General features: G+C 45.0%; 1 protein-coding gene across 1 annotated transcript; it reads left to right on the forward strand.

The window, feature by feature from the left end:
* Window positions 1–515: 515 nt before the first annotated feature.
* On the forward strand, window positions 516–12528 carry crabp1a (cellular retinoic acid binding protein 1a). Its single transcript, XM_061822270.1, has 4 exons — window positions 516–2375; window positions 5094–5272; window positions 11261–11374; window positions 11593–12528. Exons 1-4 carry the CDS (start codon window positions 2306–2308, stop codon window positions 11641–11643), a joined length of 414 nt encoding a protein of 137 aa, XP_061678254.1. The 5' UTR covers window positions 516–2305; the 3' UTR covers window positions 11644–12528.
* Window positions 12529–14064: the final 1536 nt, after the last annotated feature.

Consider the following 14064-nt stretch of genomic DNA (forward strand, 5'->3'; position numbering starts at 1 on the left):
CACAGTGATCCCGCATATCCGTGGGACTGCATTTGCAAATGTGCATATTTGCAGATTTTATCCCCTTTTCTACGAAAAAATTCACCTGTCACATTTTTTTTTGAGCTTAGGTCGCAGCCACGTCTCATAATGAAATATTGTTGTGGCACTTTCAGCAGCATCTTGGACCAAGCAACTGTTTAACCGGGGGAAAACATTTGCATCCATATCAACAAAGACATTTCAACAATTGAAACTGGTCCATAATTTGTAAAAAAAAAAAAAAAAAAAAAGGACAAAAGAGAAACGAAAAATACATATAATAATATATATAGCAATTATTAATTTATTAAATATTAAAGATATCTATAAAAATTGATGCATAATAACCACCTTCAAGTGACTAAGGCTAAACTATATTTTAAAAAATCCTTTGAGTTTTTCTGCTCCATACTGTTAAAATTCTTGATCGCAAACAGACACCCAAATTTAACACAATTCTTCCCATGTACCAATTTACCTATTTTGCTCCTGGATGTACAGTAATTGTTTTACAGTGAAGAAAGTAAGTATTTGATCACCCTGCTATACTGCAAGTTCTCCCACTTAGAAATCATGGAGAGGTCTGAAATTTTCATCGTAGGTGCATGTCCGCTGTGAGAGAGATGATCTAAAAAGAAAAATCCAGAAATCAGCCCAGAACTAAACAACAAGTCTTGGTCAATGACCTGAAAAGAGCTGGGACCACCGCTTCCAAGGTGACTGTTGGTAATACACTAAGACATCATGGTTTGAAATCACGCATGTGGACGGAAGGTTCCGCTGCTTAAACCAGCACATGTCAAGGCCCGTCTTAAGTTTGCCAATGACCATTCGGATGATACAGAGGAGTCATGGGAAAAAGTTTTGTGGTCAGATGAGACCAAAATGCAACATTTTGGTCATAATTCCACTAACCGTGCTTGGAGGAAGACAAATGATGAGTTCCATCCCAAAAACACCGTCCCTACTGTGAAGCATGGGGGTGGTAGCATCATGCTTTGGGGGTGTTTTTCTGCACATGGGACAGGACGACTGCACCGTATTAAGGAGAGGATGACCCCGACCATGTATTGTGAGATTTTGGGGAACAACCTCTTTCCCTCAGTCAGAGCATTGAAGATGGGTCGTGGCTGGGTCTTTCAACATGACAATGATCCCGAGGCACACAGCCAGGAAAACCAAGGAGTGGCTCCGAAAGAACCATATCAAGGTTTTGGCGTGGCCTAGCCAGTCTCCAGACCTAAACCCAATAGAAAATCTTTGGAGGGAGCCAAAACTTCTTGTTTCCCAGCGACGGCCCAGAAACCTGTCCGATCTAGAGGCGATCTGTGCGGAGGAGTGGGCCAAAATCCCTCCTGCAGTGTGTGCAAATCTGGTGAACAACTACAGGAAACGTTTGACCTGTGTAATTGCAAACAAAGGCTACTGCACCTATTATTAACATTGGTTTTCTCAGGTGTTCAAATACTTGTTTGCAGCTTTATCACACACAAATAAATTGCTAAAAAAATCATACATTGTGATTTCTGGATTTTTCTTTTTTTTTTTTTTTTCCAGACCCCTCCATGATTTCTAAGTGGGAGAACTTGCAATATAGCAGGGTGTTCAAATACTTATTTTCTTCACTGTAAGGTAGGATTTACACCGCAGGTCCAAGTCCTCTAACCATTTTGCGTCTTTATCCTCATAGGGGGCGTTCCCCGCCTGGCTGAAGAAAGTGTTGATCGTTGGGGCCCCGGTGTGGTTTCGTGTACCCTACAACCTGCTCAGTCTGCTACTGAAGGAGAAATTCCGGGAGAGGGTAAGGAATGGGAAAGCTGCTGGTTTTGTACCACAGTTCATACTTAAAAATTGTGATTTCTGTATTTTTCTTTTCAGATGATCTCTCTCACAGCGGACAAGCACCTTCGATGAAAATTTCAGACCCCTCCGTGATTTCCAAGCGGGAGAGAACTCGCAATGTAGCAGGGTGTTCAACTACTTGTTTTCTTCACTGTAAGCGTTCGCCGCGTCGTCGTTTCCGCATTATGTCCTCTCGACACCGTTGGAAACGAGTGCTTTGCCCTCAATGACCTTTTGAGATGTAAATCCTGGTTCGTCTTTACCGAGCTAAGGAACATTTTGGAGGAGGTGAGCCCCTGCAGAGGAAGAGGAGGAGGAGGAGGAGGAGGAGGAGGAGAAGGAGGGTGAGAAAGTGACACAGGAGAGAGAGAGAGCGAGAGGAAAGCAGCGTCGGTGGAACAGGTTCTCCCCGGTATTCGCTCCGCCGCCGCCGTCAGCAGACATGGCCAACTTTGCCGGCACCTGGAAGATGAAGAGCAGCGAGAATTTCGACGAACTTCTCAAAGCTTTGGGTGAGTACGCCTCTCGTCGTCTTTCTGCTCCGTTTGCAACGTCGCCGCGCCGGGCATCACATCCATCACGAGCGCACACACACACACCACACACACTGTTGTTCTTTTGGGGAATGGCATGCGGACTTGCAAACAACATGGCATTGTTTTGGAGCGGCTACCCTGGGAAAGGACACTGAGATGCTGCTGATGCTGATGATTTGGGGGGGGGGGGGGACACACACACACCAGATGCAGAATTCCAGCCTGTGCGAAAGTGTCATTATTAAGCACAAAATTGTTCATTTTGAAGTCTTTTAAGTAGGCCACGCATGTCGCGCGTCGTCTTCACCCTTTAATAGTCTCAACCGACGACTGTGCCGCCTCCGCTTTGGGACGCATAAAGTGGGTCATTCAATTGTGTTTGTGTTGCAGTGCCGGGGTGGGGAAGGGGTGGGGAAGTGGGGGTGAGGTGTGAGGAATGGATGGCGTGAACCAAAAAATGTTGGGAACCTCTAGAGTCAGATGCAAGGTCGGCGTTCCAAATAGTTTTGTGGGAGATGACTTTGGAACCGGAGTTGGTTACAATAACGGGTGACCCTGTTGAAAATGTAAATGCCAAATTTCAATTACGTTCCCAAAGTAATGCAACTCATTCGGTTGAGTTTATTTTCGATTATATTTCTTATTTTTAAAGAGTGGCCGAAATGAGTTTTCCTCCTTGAGAGATAGGGTGAGGAGTTCGGTCATCAGGGAGGGGCTCAGTGTCGAGCCGCTGCTCCTCCGCATCGAGAGGAGCCAGATGAGGAGGCTGGGGCATCTGATGCCTCACTGGTGAGGTGTTCCGGGCAAATCGCACTGGAAAGAGACCCCGGGGACGACCCAGGACACGCTGGAGAGACTATGTCTCTTGGCTGGCCTAGGAACGCCTTGGGATCCCTCTGGAAAAGCTGGAAGAAGTGGCTGGGGAAAGGGAAGTCTGGGTATCCCTGCTGAAACTGCTTCCCCCACGACCCGACCTGGAAAAGCAGTAGAAAATGGATGGATGGATTTAGTGTTGCGTTGGCCTAACAGTTCTGAGGTCCTGGGTTCAATACCAGACCCGCCTGTGTGGAGTTTGCATGTTCTCCTCGTGCCTGCGTGGGTTTTTCTCCGGGCACTCCGGTTTCCTCCCACATCCCAAAAACATGCAACATTAATTGGACACTCTAAATTGCCCCTAGGTGTGATTGGTCCTGCGCTTGGCTTCAGGGTGTACCCCGCCTCCTGCCCGTTGACAGCTGGGATAGACTCCGGCATTCCCGCGCCCCTCGTGAGGATAAGCGGCAAAGCAAATGGATGGATAGATGGATGGATGGATGATTTGTCAGGTCTCTTGGGAGTCCATACTAAAAAAAAATGTATTAACAGCATAGATCATTATTTTGGAATCAACCATATTTGTTCTCCACAAAAAAAATAAACTGACAACAAAACATGATGAAATGTAAATACATTATGAAAAATTCACTGTATTTTGTTGCATTACATGCGAACAATATGTCGAAAACCACCATATAATACCATGTTGACCTGATGACAAATGCAAGTTCTTGAATGAGGCTTCCAAAAAGATATGTACTTTATATTTACATTAAAATATATATTTTATTTTGTACTCGAGCACATTCAAGATACAGAAGGTGAATCATTACTTGTCTTTTTTTTTCTTTTTTTTTACACAACTAAACGTCTCCATAAGTGCAGCTTGTGAGTACCGCTACCACCTCTGCGATCCACTAAGCACGTCCCTCTTGTCCCTTTGTCGGATTGCACCCTGGGTAACCTCCCGGTGGCCGCGTCATGACCAAGATGCTAATGGGAAGCGGCGGCCCCCTCTGCACTGGAATCCACATTAGTAACGCCCCCACCCCGACCCCAAGCGCCCTCAGTTCCCTCGATACCATCTTTGAGTAGCAAGCGGAGGAGTGATGCTGCTCCGGCAGATGATGATCGAGGTCTATCTTCTGGGACCAGCACAAATAAAGAACTTGTTGCTATAACGATAGGGTGGTCCGGTAAAGTGTACCTAGTTCAGAACATTGGAAGAAGCTCTTTCGTCAGTAATCTAAAACTGTACAAAATGAAGACGATCAGGTCCAAGATGGGGATAAAATACAGTGAATCAGAATCAGATACAAACATCCGAAAACACCAAATCCTCAGAACACGTCCTCATACGTCGGTTCTGTGCAGGTTTTTCCTCACGCGTGAGAGGACCCGTTGCCGAACGATGGATGAGGCTCATCCATATTTAACACTGTTAAAAAACAAGTGCTATGCCCCCCCCCTCCCCGTCCCTCGTTTCGGATTAGGGTGTGGATTGTGAAAACTGTCAAGCGTAACGATCGTATTCGCACGGGCGTTGTCGCCCTGAGAGGATCTCGCCTCTCGCGCTACAGTATTTATCTGCCGTTGCTCACAGTCTTCGACATCTGTTTCTCATGATCCGAGCGTCACGAAAGCGATCGGGGACTGCCGCTGACCCCAGAAAGCAGAACAATGTCCTCGAGCGCACCGTTGCCCACAAATTTTCATTACGGCCTTCTCATAATTCTCATAACACAGACAGGTCCTGATGCAGAATGTTATATAAAACGTAGATTACCCGCACAGCACCGCATAATCGTACAGCACCAGTTCCGAGTTTCCACCTTTGACTTTCTGAACGCTTTTCTCCGCCTTCCACCGTGTCCTCAGGCGTGAACGCCATGCTGAGGAAGGTGGCGGTGGCGGCCGCCTCCAACCCCCACGTGGAGATCCGGCAGGACGGCGAGCAGTTCTACATCAAGACGTCCACCAGCGTGCGCACCACCGAGATCAACTTCCACGTCGGCGAGGAGTTTGACGAGGAGACGGTGGACGGGAGGAAGTGCAAGGTGAAGGGTGTCTGGGTGGCTTTGTTGGGATTGATGGGAGTTTTATCCTTTTATATATTTATGACCGCAAGGGGGCCTGTCAATCGCTCTGTGTTGGTTTTAGGTTTGGGATTGGTGTTCCGATGAAGATGTTAGGGCTTGGGTTTGGGTTGGGGATTAGGTTTGTGTTTGGGTTTTGGGTGTTTGCTCAGACTATGACTGTGGTTTTGGCCATTAGTCTTAGTGGTTAATATGAGAAGATGAGGGCTGTTTTTGGGACTTGGGTTTGCAATTGGGTTTAGGATTGGATATTGAGGTCGGTTGTGCTAGTGGTAGTTAGCTTGTTGGGATTAGCCTTGTGGTTGGAGTTATGGTTGGGGATTGTGTTTGCTTTTGGGTTTAGGGGAGTAGGGTTAGGGAGATCCTGTTAGCATGTGGACATTGGGATTGAGCGTGGGGTTTAGTTCTTGTGGGTGGTATCATGCTCAACCCACACACAATGACAAAAACTCAAGTTCCTGGCAATTTCCGTTCTCCTGGCTGTCTAATACATGATGTCAAAATTTGGAAGCAATGGTAAAAAACATTCGATGTCCCTAGAGCTAGTTTCTGTACCCTTGGATCGGATCGGCAAGGTCCCCAACTTTGGCCACTGGCCAACTCACTTCCCACTCGACCCCTATGGCCCCTCTCACAGGTAGTGAGCCCATGGGAGTGGGGGACCCATGTTACCCTTTCGCGCTGTGCCTGGCCGAGCCCCATGGGTGCAGACCCGGCCACCAGGTGCTTGCCTTCGAGGCCCACCTCCAAGCCTGGGTCCAGAGGGGGGCACCGGTGACCAGCGTCTGGGCAAGGGACATCAAGATTCAATTTTTCCTACCCTCACCTATGGCCATGAGCTGTGGGTTGTGACCTAAAGAACAAGATCCCGGATACAAGCGGCCGAAACGAGTTTCCTGGGAGCAGGGTGTCCGGGCTCTCCCTTAGAGATAGGGTGAGTAACTCGGTCATCAGGGAGGGGCTCAGTGTCAAGCCGCTGCTCCTCCGCATTGAGAGGAGCCAGATGAGGTGGCTGGGGCATCTGATCTGGATGCCTCCCGGACGCCTCCCTGGTGAGGTGTTCCGGGCACGTCCCACCGGAAAAAGACCCTGAGGACGACCCAGGACACGCTGGAGAGACTGTCTCGTGGCTGGCTTGGGAGCGCCTCGGGATCCCTCCGGAAGAGCTGGAAGAAGTCACTGGGGAAAGGAAAGTGTGGGTATCCCTGCTTAAGCTACTTTCCCCGCGACCCGAGCTGGAAAAGCGGTAGATAATGGGATGATGGATGGTAAAAAACAGTTGGCCAAGTTCCTATTTGATGCACCCCGAAATATGCCTGAAAAATGGACAATTCAAATTCTTTTTGGGCATGGCTTCCTGAGACTATTTTTATAGGTATCCTCACGATAAACATGCTAAACAAATTGGTTGTTGGTAAATGGAACTGGCTTTGGGAGCTGATTTAAAAACAAAATGAAAAACTAAAATCTAGTGGGCACTATTGAGTCATCCACAAAACATTTGCAGTTTTTGACCATGGGAAAGCCTTCCAAATACTCTTCTCATTTTGGCCTTAGAATAACAACAAGCAATGCTATGCTAGCGATCAGGAATCTGACATCCACGGCATGCAAAGTTGTGGACCGCCGCGTTCAAGGCCCAAGACCGCTAACTGCTTTTTGAGGAATGGATTGCTGCCGGCGGCCCAATCCATTGGTATCACCCTCACGTCTGGGCACATGGATTAAGCGGCGTCGTGATCCTTGAGATGGATGGGAATTCATCCGCAGGCTCTGAGGGCAGATTGTGATGAGCTCTTGAACCGACTTTGTTTTTTTTTTTCTTCCCCCCTTTCACCAATGAACAAAGTGTATCTCAGTTTTGCTGGGCTGCTGTGGGATGAAAGGGGACGCGAAAAAGCACTCGTTGCTGTTTTCTATTCACAAGTTCACATATTAGCGTATTTTTGTGCTCTTCGTGCAACTAAGACAGAGTCAAAGCCCTGGCTGACAAGAAAGTAGTAATTGGTGTCAAGTAGTTAGTGTTGAAGTGATACATTTCATATTAGACATCTTTGCTTGTCGGGGAGTAGCTACGTTTAGCTTGGGTTGGTAGTTGAAGTTACGGAGCGCAGGTACAATCGTTGAAAACCGATGACCTGCAAGCCATTTATTTTTAAGCTCAATGTTGTAACATTAAAGTGTTTAGGAATCATCGTTCAGATTATAGTTACCTTCTCAGCTATCCACATCGGCAATTAGAAACATTTTTAGCGGAATTATCAATTCCTATCCCCTTGTGGAAAGTGGGGAACACTACAATGCAAAGCACAAGGGAATGTTGTTCAACCCACTTCAACCTAGTTGGCAAGAAGGTACCAAAAGATGGTAGCAAAGCAATACATTTTTCTTACAGAGGGCTTTTTGTAGTCTGTCAAAATTATCCTGCACCCAGGTGACCAAGGCATGTACATCAGAAAGAGTTGCATAATGTTACCGTAATTCCCACAGAGCGCACCTGGTTATAAGCCTCACCCAGTATATTTGTAAAGGAAATACCATTTGGTACATACATACGCCGCAGCTTTGTAAAAGCCGCAAGTGCGCACATTGAAACATGAGATTTTTACAAAGAAATACGGTACACAGAGTTTATTGCTAGCGCCACTGCGCTTATGCTAGCGCCGCGCTAACACTAATGCTAGTTCCCCTCTAACAGGGCCGGTTAAAAAAAAAAAAAAAAAAAAAAAAAAACATACCAGTAAAAATCACCGAGACACGGCAGCAACACGCTACCGCAGCGCTAAGAGGGCCGGACCGGTAAAAGTCACTTCCTTGGCACATACATTCCACCGGTCTCACTCTTACCTTTTTTTTCAGCACGAGTGCCCCCTTGTGGCCGTTAGAAAAAAATGCACAAATTAGCCGATTTACCGCATAAATCGCAGGGTTGAAAGCGTGTGAAAAAACACGCGGCTTATAGGCTGGACCTTACAGTAATTCAATTAAAGAAAAAAAGTGGTAAAAACCATTTAATTCTAAACATCATGTTTATTTATGTTCTACAAGCACAGTTCTGTAGAGTGCTAATTATTTAATTGAAAATCACAAAAAACTTGCTTTTTTTAGGGAAGATGGAACGGATTAATGGCATGCTCAGTCATTTCAATGGGGAAAGACGCTTTGAGATACGAGTGGTTTGAGTTACGTCCATGCACCCAGAATGTTTTTCCATCAAATTACAGAAAATTGATTTTCCCCAAGACAGTCAATAGGTGAATTTGAACCTATCGTGGATCTGGGACATAACTTCTGCGATTGTTTAACTTGAGCTGTCGGGCTTTCTGTAACCACCGGGAATCCGAGGTTTATTTTTGCTGCCCTGTGCGTCAAAGAAAGAAGAAGAGGGAGTTATAGAACGGCTGGACGCACAAAAAATGGCAGTGTAAAGAAATTATGGAGCAAGTTTGTCAAGTGCTAACTGTTGATCGTGGTGGGCAACGGCAACCGTTGCTAACTATCGTCAAAGAACGGATCGTGGATGCGGTTGTTTTTTGGGGCAGGGAGGGCAGACGTGACCTATTTTGGAGACAGCGTGGCGCCCGTTTGGCGGCGCCCCGCGGCGTGCCGGGTACCGCGCCCGCCGTCCCAAACTGCGTGACGTCTCCCATGGCTCAAAGGAGCGGATGTCATCGCGCATTCGTCACGTTTTGTTTGTGTTCCGGTGCAGGCTGCGCTTATCGTGTCGACGAGGCAGCATCCGCAAAATTGTTTGGATGCACTCGGGGAGCAACCTGGAAGGATTTTGTTAGCGATTGCAAAAAAAGAATTGAATTTGCCAGAGATCTGCCCCCTCTGTGTTCCCTCGATTGCTTTGCTTCTTAAAAGGAATTTTTCTGTAGAGCCCAACACTTAAATTTGTCCCATAACAATCCAAAATAATAGCTATGATTTCACTACAAACTGAACATATGAATGAATTTAGCCAATTCCTCAGCTTCTCAAAACATGTTGGACAATGGAGCTTCCCAACTGCCAATCTTAAGCTCCGCCCCCCCTTAAGCTACATTTGCCACGTCCCACAAGCTTCCAAAATGACGACTGAACAGAACAGGTTTGAAGTGGATTCTCTACCGCCTATTCCGGATAATTATTGCGATATGTTTTTTGCCAAATGCGCCAGACTTGTCCAAGAGAGGTCTACAGAGAAGTCTCAACGACATAACTATTTCGTAATGGAAATCAATGAAAAGGGCCTGGAGTTTGTAGTTGTCACCATTTTTAAAAAAATATTTTTATGTCCTCCAGGCAGTTTCATTTAAAGACGGCTGTGCGCAAGGCAACACGGGCCAAATTGTGGGAAGCCGCGTGAGAAAGTATTACGTTGGGCTTCCGTGGAAATGTTCCCATAAAGCCAACATAAGCGCGCAGGAAATGAGAAGCTCGACCGCTCAGCTTGCTTGTCCCACTAAGTAAAAGCTACAACAGCGACGTATTCGAGTTTTGTCGTCAAAAAGGAGACATATAGACATTTTTACCACAACATCACACATAAAACTGAAGACGGCACCATTGGTAAACCAACTCTTCCGTGTCGTTTGACCACGGCGAAGGGATTCGAACAAACAGGGCAATGTCTCGAATTACGATTTCCGCCCGCTTCCCGACCACCTTCGCTTGAATCCGTGAAGAGTAATGATGTCATTACCTCACATAACAAGTGAAACGGAACACTGGCAGTAATTTCATATCTTATATTTCCACAAGCAAGGACATTCAGAAACAAGTTTGATGGAAATTGCTCGGATTATGGCGCAGAGGTGCTCTTTTGACGCTGTAGAGCACAGGTGTCAAACTCAAGGCCCGGGGGCCCAGATCCAGCCAGCCAGATCATTTTATGTGGCCCGCGAACATCAACTTCCATGATTTTTGTGATCATCTGTAACAACATTTCAAATTGTCATATCATAAATGATAAAGGGTGCCACGGTGGATCAGCTGGTAAAGTTCTGAGGACCCGGGTACAATCCCGCCCCCGCCTGTGTGGAGTTTGCATGTTCTCCTCGTGCCTGCGTGGGTTTTTCTCCGGGCACTCCGGTTTCCTCCCACATCCCCAAAACATGCAACATTAATTGGACACTCTAAATTGCCCCTAGGTGTGATCGTGAGTGCGGCTGTTTGTCTCCGTGTGCCCTGCGATTGGCTAGCAACCAGTTCAGGGTTTACCCTGCCTCCTGCCCGTTGACAGCTGCAGCACTCCCCGCGACCCTCATGAGGATAAGCGGAAAAAAAGATAATGGATTGATGGATAAATGATAAAGTTGAGATATTGCAAACATTTTTGTGTTACCAAACATGAACGATAGTCGAAAAACCCATGAAGCTTGATTTATGATTCCAAAACTAGTTCATGTCATGTCATGTGTAAATATGAGGCAAAATATTGTCATGGATTCGCAGTCATAACGGCCCTCTGAGGGTAATCGTAACTACAATGTGGCCCGTGACAAAAATGAATTTGACACAGAGTTAACGTTAGTAGGAGACGAGCTATTTTGACAAATGACTCAACCTCAGCAAACTTTTGTACTACTGCTGTACTTGTGGGGGAAAAAATGTATTTCACGAACCAGATGAGTCAGGTTTTGTTCCCAATCCGCGGCTTTGGAAAGTCGTGAGTTTCTCCGCACAGATATTTGCGACAGCCACTCAATTTACTTAATCACCTTACGCTTGAATAATTTCGATTGAGGAAATATAAAAATAACTGAAGCCTTTGGGGAATATCTGGCATACAATTTTTGTCATGATCATTGTTTTCAGTTCACTAAGTGCTGTCTGTCACCCGGATGTACCCTGGTGACTACAACGTAGCGACATTACGAAAACTTCTATAACTAAGCTTTAGTTTTCCGGTGGAGTTCTTGTCCGTCTACTGACGCAGAGCGTTTTCCCCTGCTCGCACTGCAGAGTCTCGCCACATGGGAGTCGGCCACCAAGATGAGCTGCAAGCAGACTCTGGTGGACGGGGACGGACCAAAAACCTTCTGGACCCGAGAACTCAACGGCGATGAGCTGACGCTGGTGAGTTAAGGGCAGTGAATATCTGTTATGACACACTTAAAATTGAACAACCCCCCAAAAAAAAGTCCTGAAAAATTGACTTTTTAGATGCTTGTGTACAAATAGTTGAGTCAGTGGAATCCATTTTGCATTTAACGTCTGATTGGCTCACAATAGAATACTTGTTGATGTTTTTTTGTTTCGCAAATGTTACTTCCTTGTTTCCTTATTTTTCACAGATTTTTGGGGCCGATGACGTTTTGTGCACTCGCGTTTACGTGCGGCAATGAGGCTTGAGAATGGAGCGGACCACTCAGTCGAGAGGGACCACAGTTCAAATACTAACAAGTTAAGCTGTAGTATTCCACACAAGTACTTTCCAGACACATTAGTAAGACTCGCTCTTTGTTATCACACTGTTGTTCAACCACACGAAACAATAAAACTGTGACCAAAATCAAAACCCTTGTCAAGGGTTCTTTGCTTTAACATAAAAGGAAACACTATTTACCCGCCCCCCCAAAAAAAATTTATCAAAGACATAATTTTCTTCATTTTTCTCCTGCATTCAAATACCAAAGTTAATGGAAGAAAGCCCCTTTTGTACTCTGATAAGAATAAGTCAAATTTAAAAACCCAAAAGTATGATCCTTCGAGAACAATTTTTTTTTCTTCAGATAAATTTTTTTCCAAGAAAAAAAGTCAAATATTACGAGAAGAGTCAGAGGGGGGGAAACTGAAAATAATAATTACAACAAAATCAAAGGAAAAGTTTGTAGGGGAGGGAAAAAAATTACTTGCCCAGTATTTGTCCCCACTATAAAAAGGCGTAATGATACTCGAATAATAAATTAAAGTATTTAGCAGAGAATTTTTTTTTTGATCTTCATGAAAAAAAGTGTTGCGCTCCAGTTTGTCTTTTTTTTTTTTTTTAGAGAAAGAATTCCATTTTCAAAATGAAAGAGTAGATTGTTTTCCAATAATAATCTTTTTTTCCTTTCGGCTTGTCCCGTTAGGCGACACCCATGTATTTATATTTTTATTTATGTATTTAGTCATTCATTAATTCCAATAATAATAATTAAAGAAAATTTAAGAAAAACACTTAATCGTATGAAATAAAATTACTTTTTTTTTTTACTTGAGAAGGAATTGTGGAACGGTACTAGAATTAAACTAATTTCTTCAAGGTAAAAGTCATATTTTTAGAGGTAAGTCTTTGTTGTTAAAAAAAAAAAATACACTTTTGTCTTACATATGTTGTATAAATTGTAGTTTCCTTCTCCTGCGATAGTTTGAGAAACACTGCTGTGGTTTCTTCTCACATAGTTTGGACCACCAAGTAAGCGCCTTGATAAATAGTTGCCGGCCGCCTTTAAAGCCTCCCCCTTCTAGCAAATTAATTATTCTTTTTTGGGGGGGGGGGGAATGCCACCCCCCCATCCTCGGCCTCACAGGTGCACCCCACAAAAGTCTAAGGAACAGTCAGAAGAAAATGGAACGGCATCAAAAGCCAAAGTACAAATGAGTCTCTTTCGCTGCCAACTTCTTTTCAGAGCTTTGGCCGGCGCTCGGGGTCCCCTCGCCCCCACCCCGGACAAATGGGCCCAACCGCCGCTGACGTTTCACCCGCTTTTCCCCCCGTAGAGAATGGCTTTCCTCCTCAGTGCACCGCCGTGCCTGTGGGAAGCAAAGAGGCCGGGGCTCGGCGAGGCGCCCTGAGGCGCACCGCCTGCCGCAGAGTTAATTGAAGGACGGGCCGCGGTCGGGGATGCAGCTCAATGAGAGCATTCTTTTCTTTTTGTTTGCGGGGCAAAGGCCCCCCCGCCGCCCCTCCACTCTTGCCATCTTCGGAGTGGGGCATCAAACAGGGCAGCCTCTGTGGGTACACGCATCGTCCCACTTTTGCTCCCTCCCTGGTGGGCTTTCATGTAAGGGAAAAGAAAAGACCAAAGAGAACCAGTTCAAGAATCATCCGACGCTCCCACGAGTGACCCTTGTGAGGATGAGCGGCTTGGAAAATGGATGGATACAAAACGGGTCTCGATGGTACCATATTTAAAGTTGTGATTCTTTTATGGTGAAGGCCCAAAGTCGGCTGAGAGAGGCACCAGCAGAAGCGGGACCCGAGTGAGGATTAACTGTTTGGAAAATGGATAGATATTATGCGTAATTTTATAAAAAGTATTTTTTTTAAAAAAAGAAAAATGTCAAAAGGGACAAGATTATTTATTTTTTTAAAGTTATATCTCTATATCGATCTTATGTCCTATTTTTGAAGAAAAAACGTTTTGGGTGAAAAAGAAAAACTGAGGGAAAAAGTATCAATCTTGAGAGAATAGTCATTTTTTTCCCCAAGAAATCCATAATTTTACAGACAAGAAAAATATAAACTTATAGAAAAATGTTATCTGAAAATGTTCTTTTTTTTTACATAAGTTTAAAAAATTAAGAAAACGTTACTTAGAAAATTAAAATTGAATAAAAAAAAATGTTGGGAACCTTGATAAAAAACTTTTCCAACTGTGCACCTGTGAAGCCCTTTGAGAATCTTTTGTGCTCGAATAAACTTGACTCAAAAACATATATATTTTTCAAAGTAAAAAAAAAAAAGTTCAAAGTTCCCAGCATAAAAATGTAATTTAACACGCGCGGTCTTCGGACTGCGAGTCATATTGTTGAGCAAATCTCTCCGAGAACGCTCGCTCGTA

The sequence above is a fragment of the Syngnathoides biaculeatus genome, chromosome 6, assembly GCF_019802595.1.
Source record: "Syngnathoides biaculeatus isolate LvHL_M chromosome 6, ASM1980259v1, whole genome shotgun sequence".
In the NCBI taxonomy this organism is placed as follows: Eukaryota; Metazoa; Chordata; class Actinopteri; order Syngnathiformes; family Syngnathidae; genus Syngnathoides; species Syngnathoides biaculeatus.

What these genes read in the sequence shown, in the direction of transcription:
- crabp1a (XM_061822270.1), top strand. Translation starts at nt 2,306, where the DNA reads ATGGCCAACTTTGCCGGCACCTGGAAGATGAAGAGCAGCGAGAATTTC. An exon ending in CGAACTTCTCAAAGCTTTGG is followed by an intron (nt 2,376 to 5,093) that starts GTGAGTACGCCT and finishes CCGTGTCCTCAG; the next exon opens with GCGTGAACGCCATGCTGAGG. An exon ending in ACGGCGATGAGCTGACGCTG is followed by an intron (nt 11,375 to 11,592) that starts GTGAGTTAAGGG and finishes TATTTTTCACAG; the next exon opens with ATTTTTGGGGCCGATGACGT.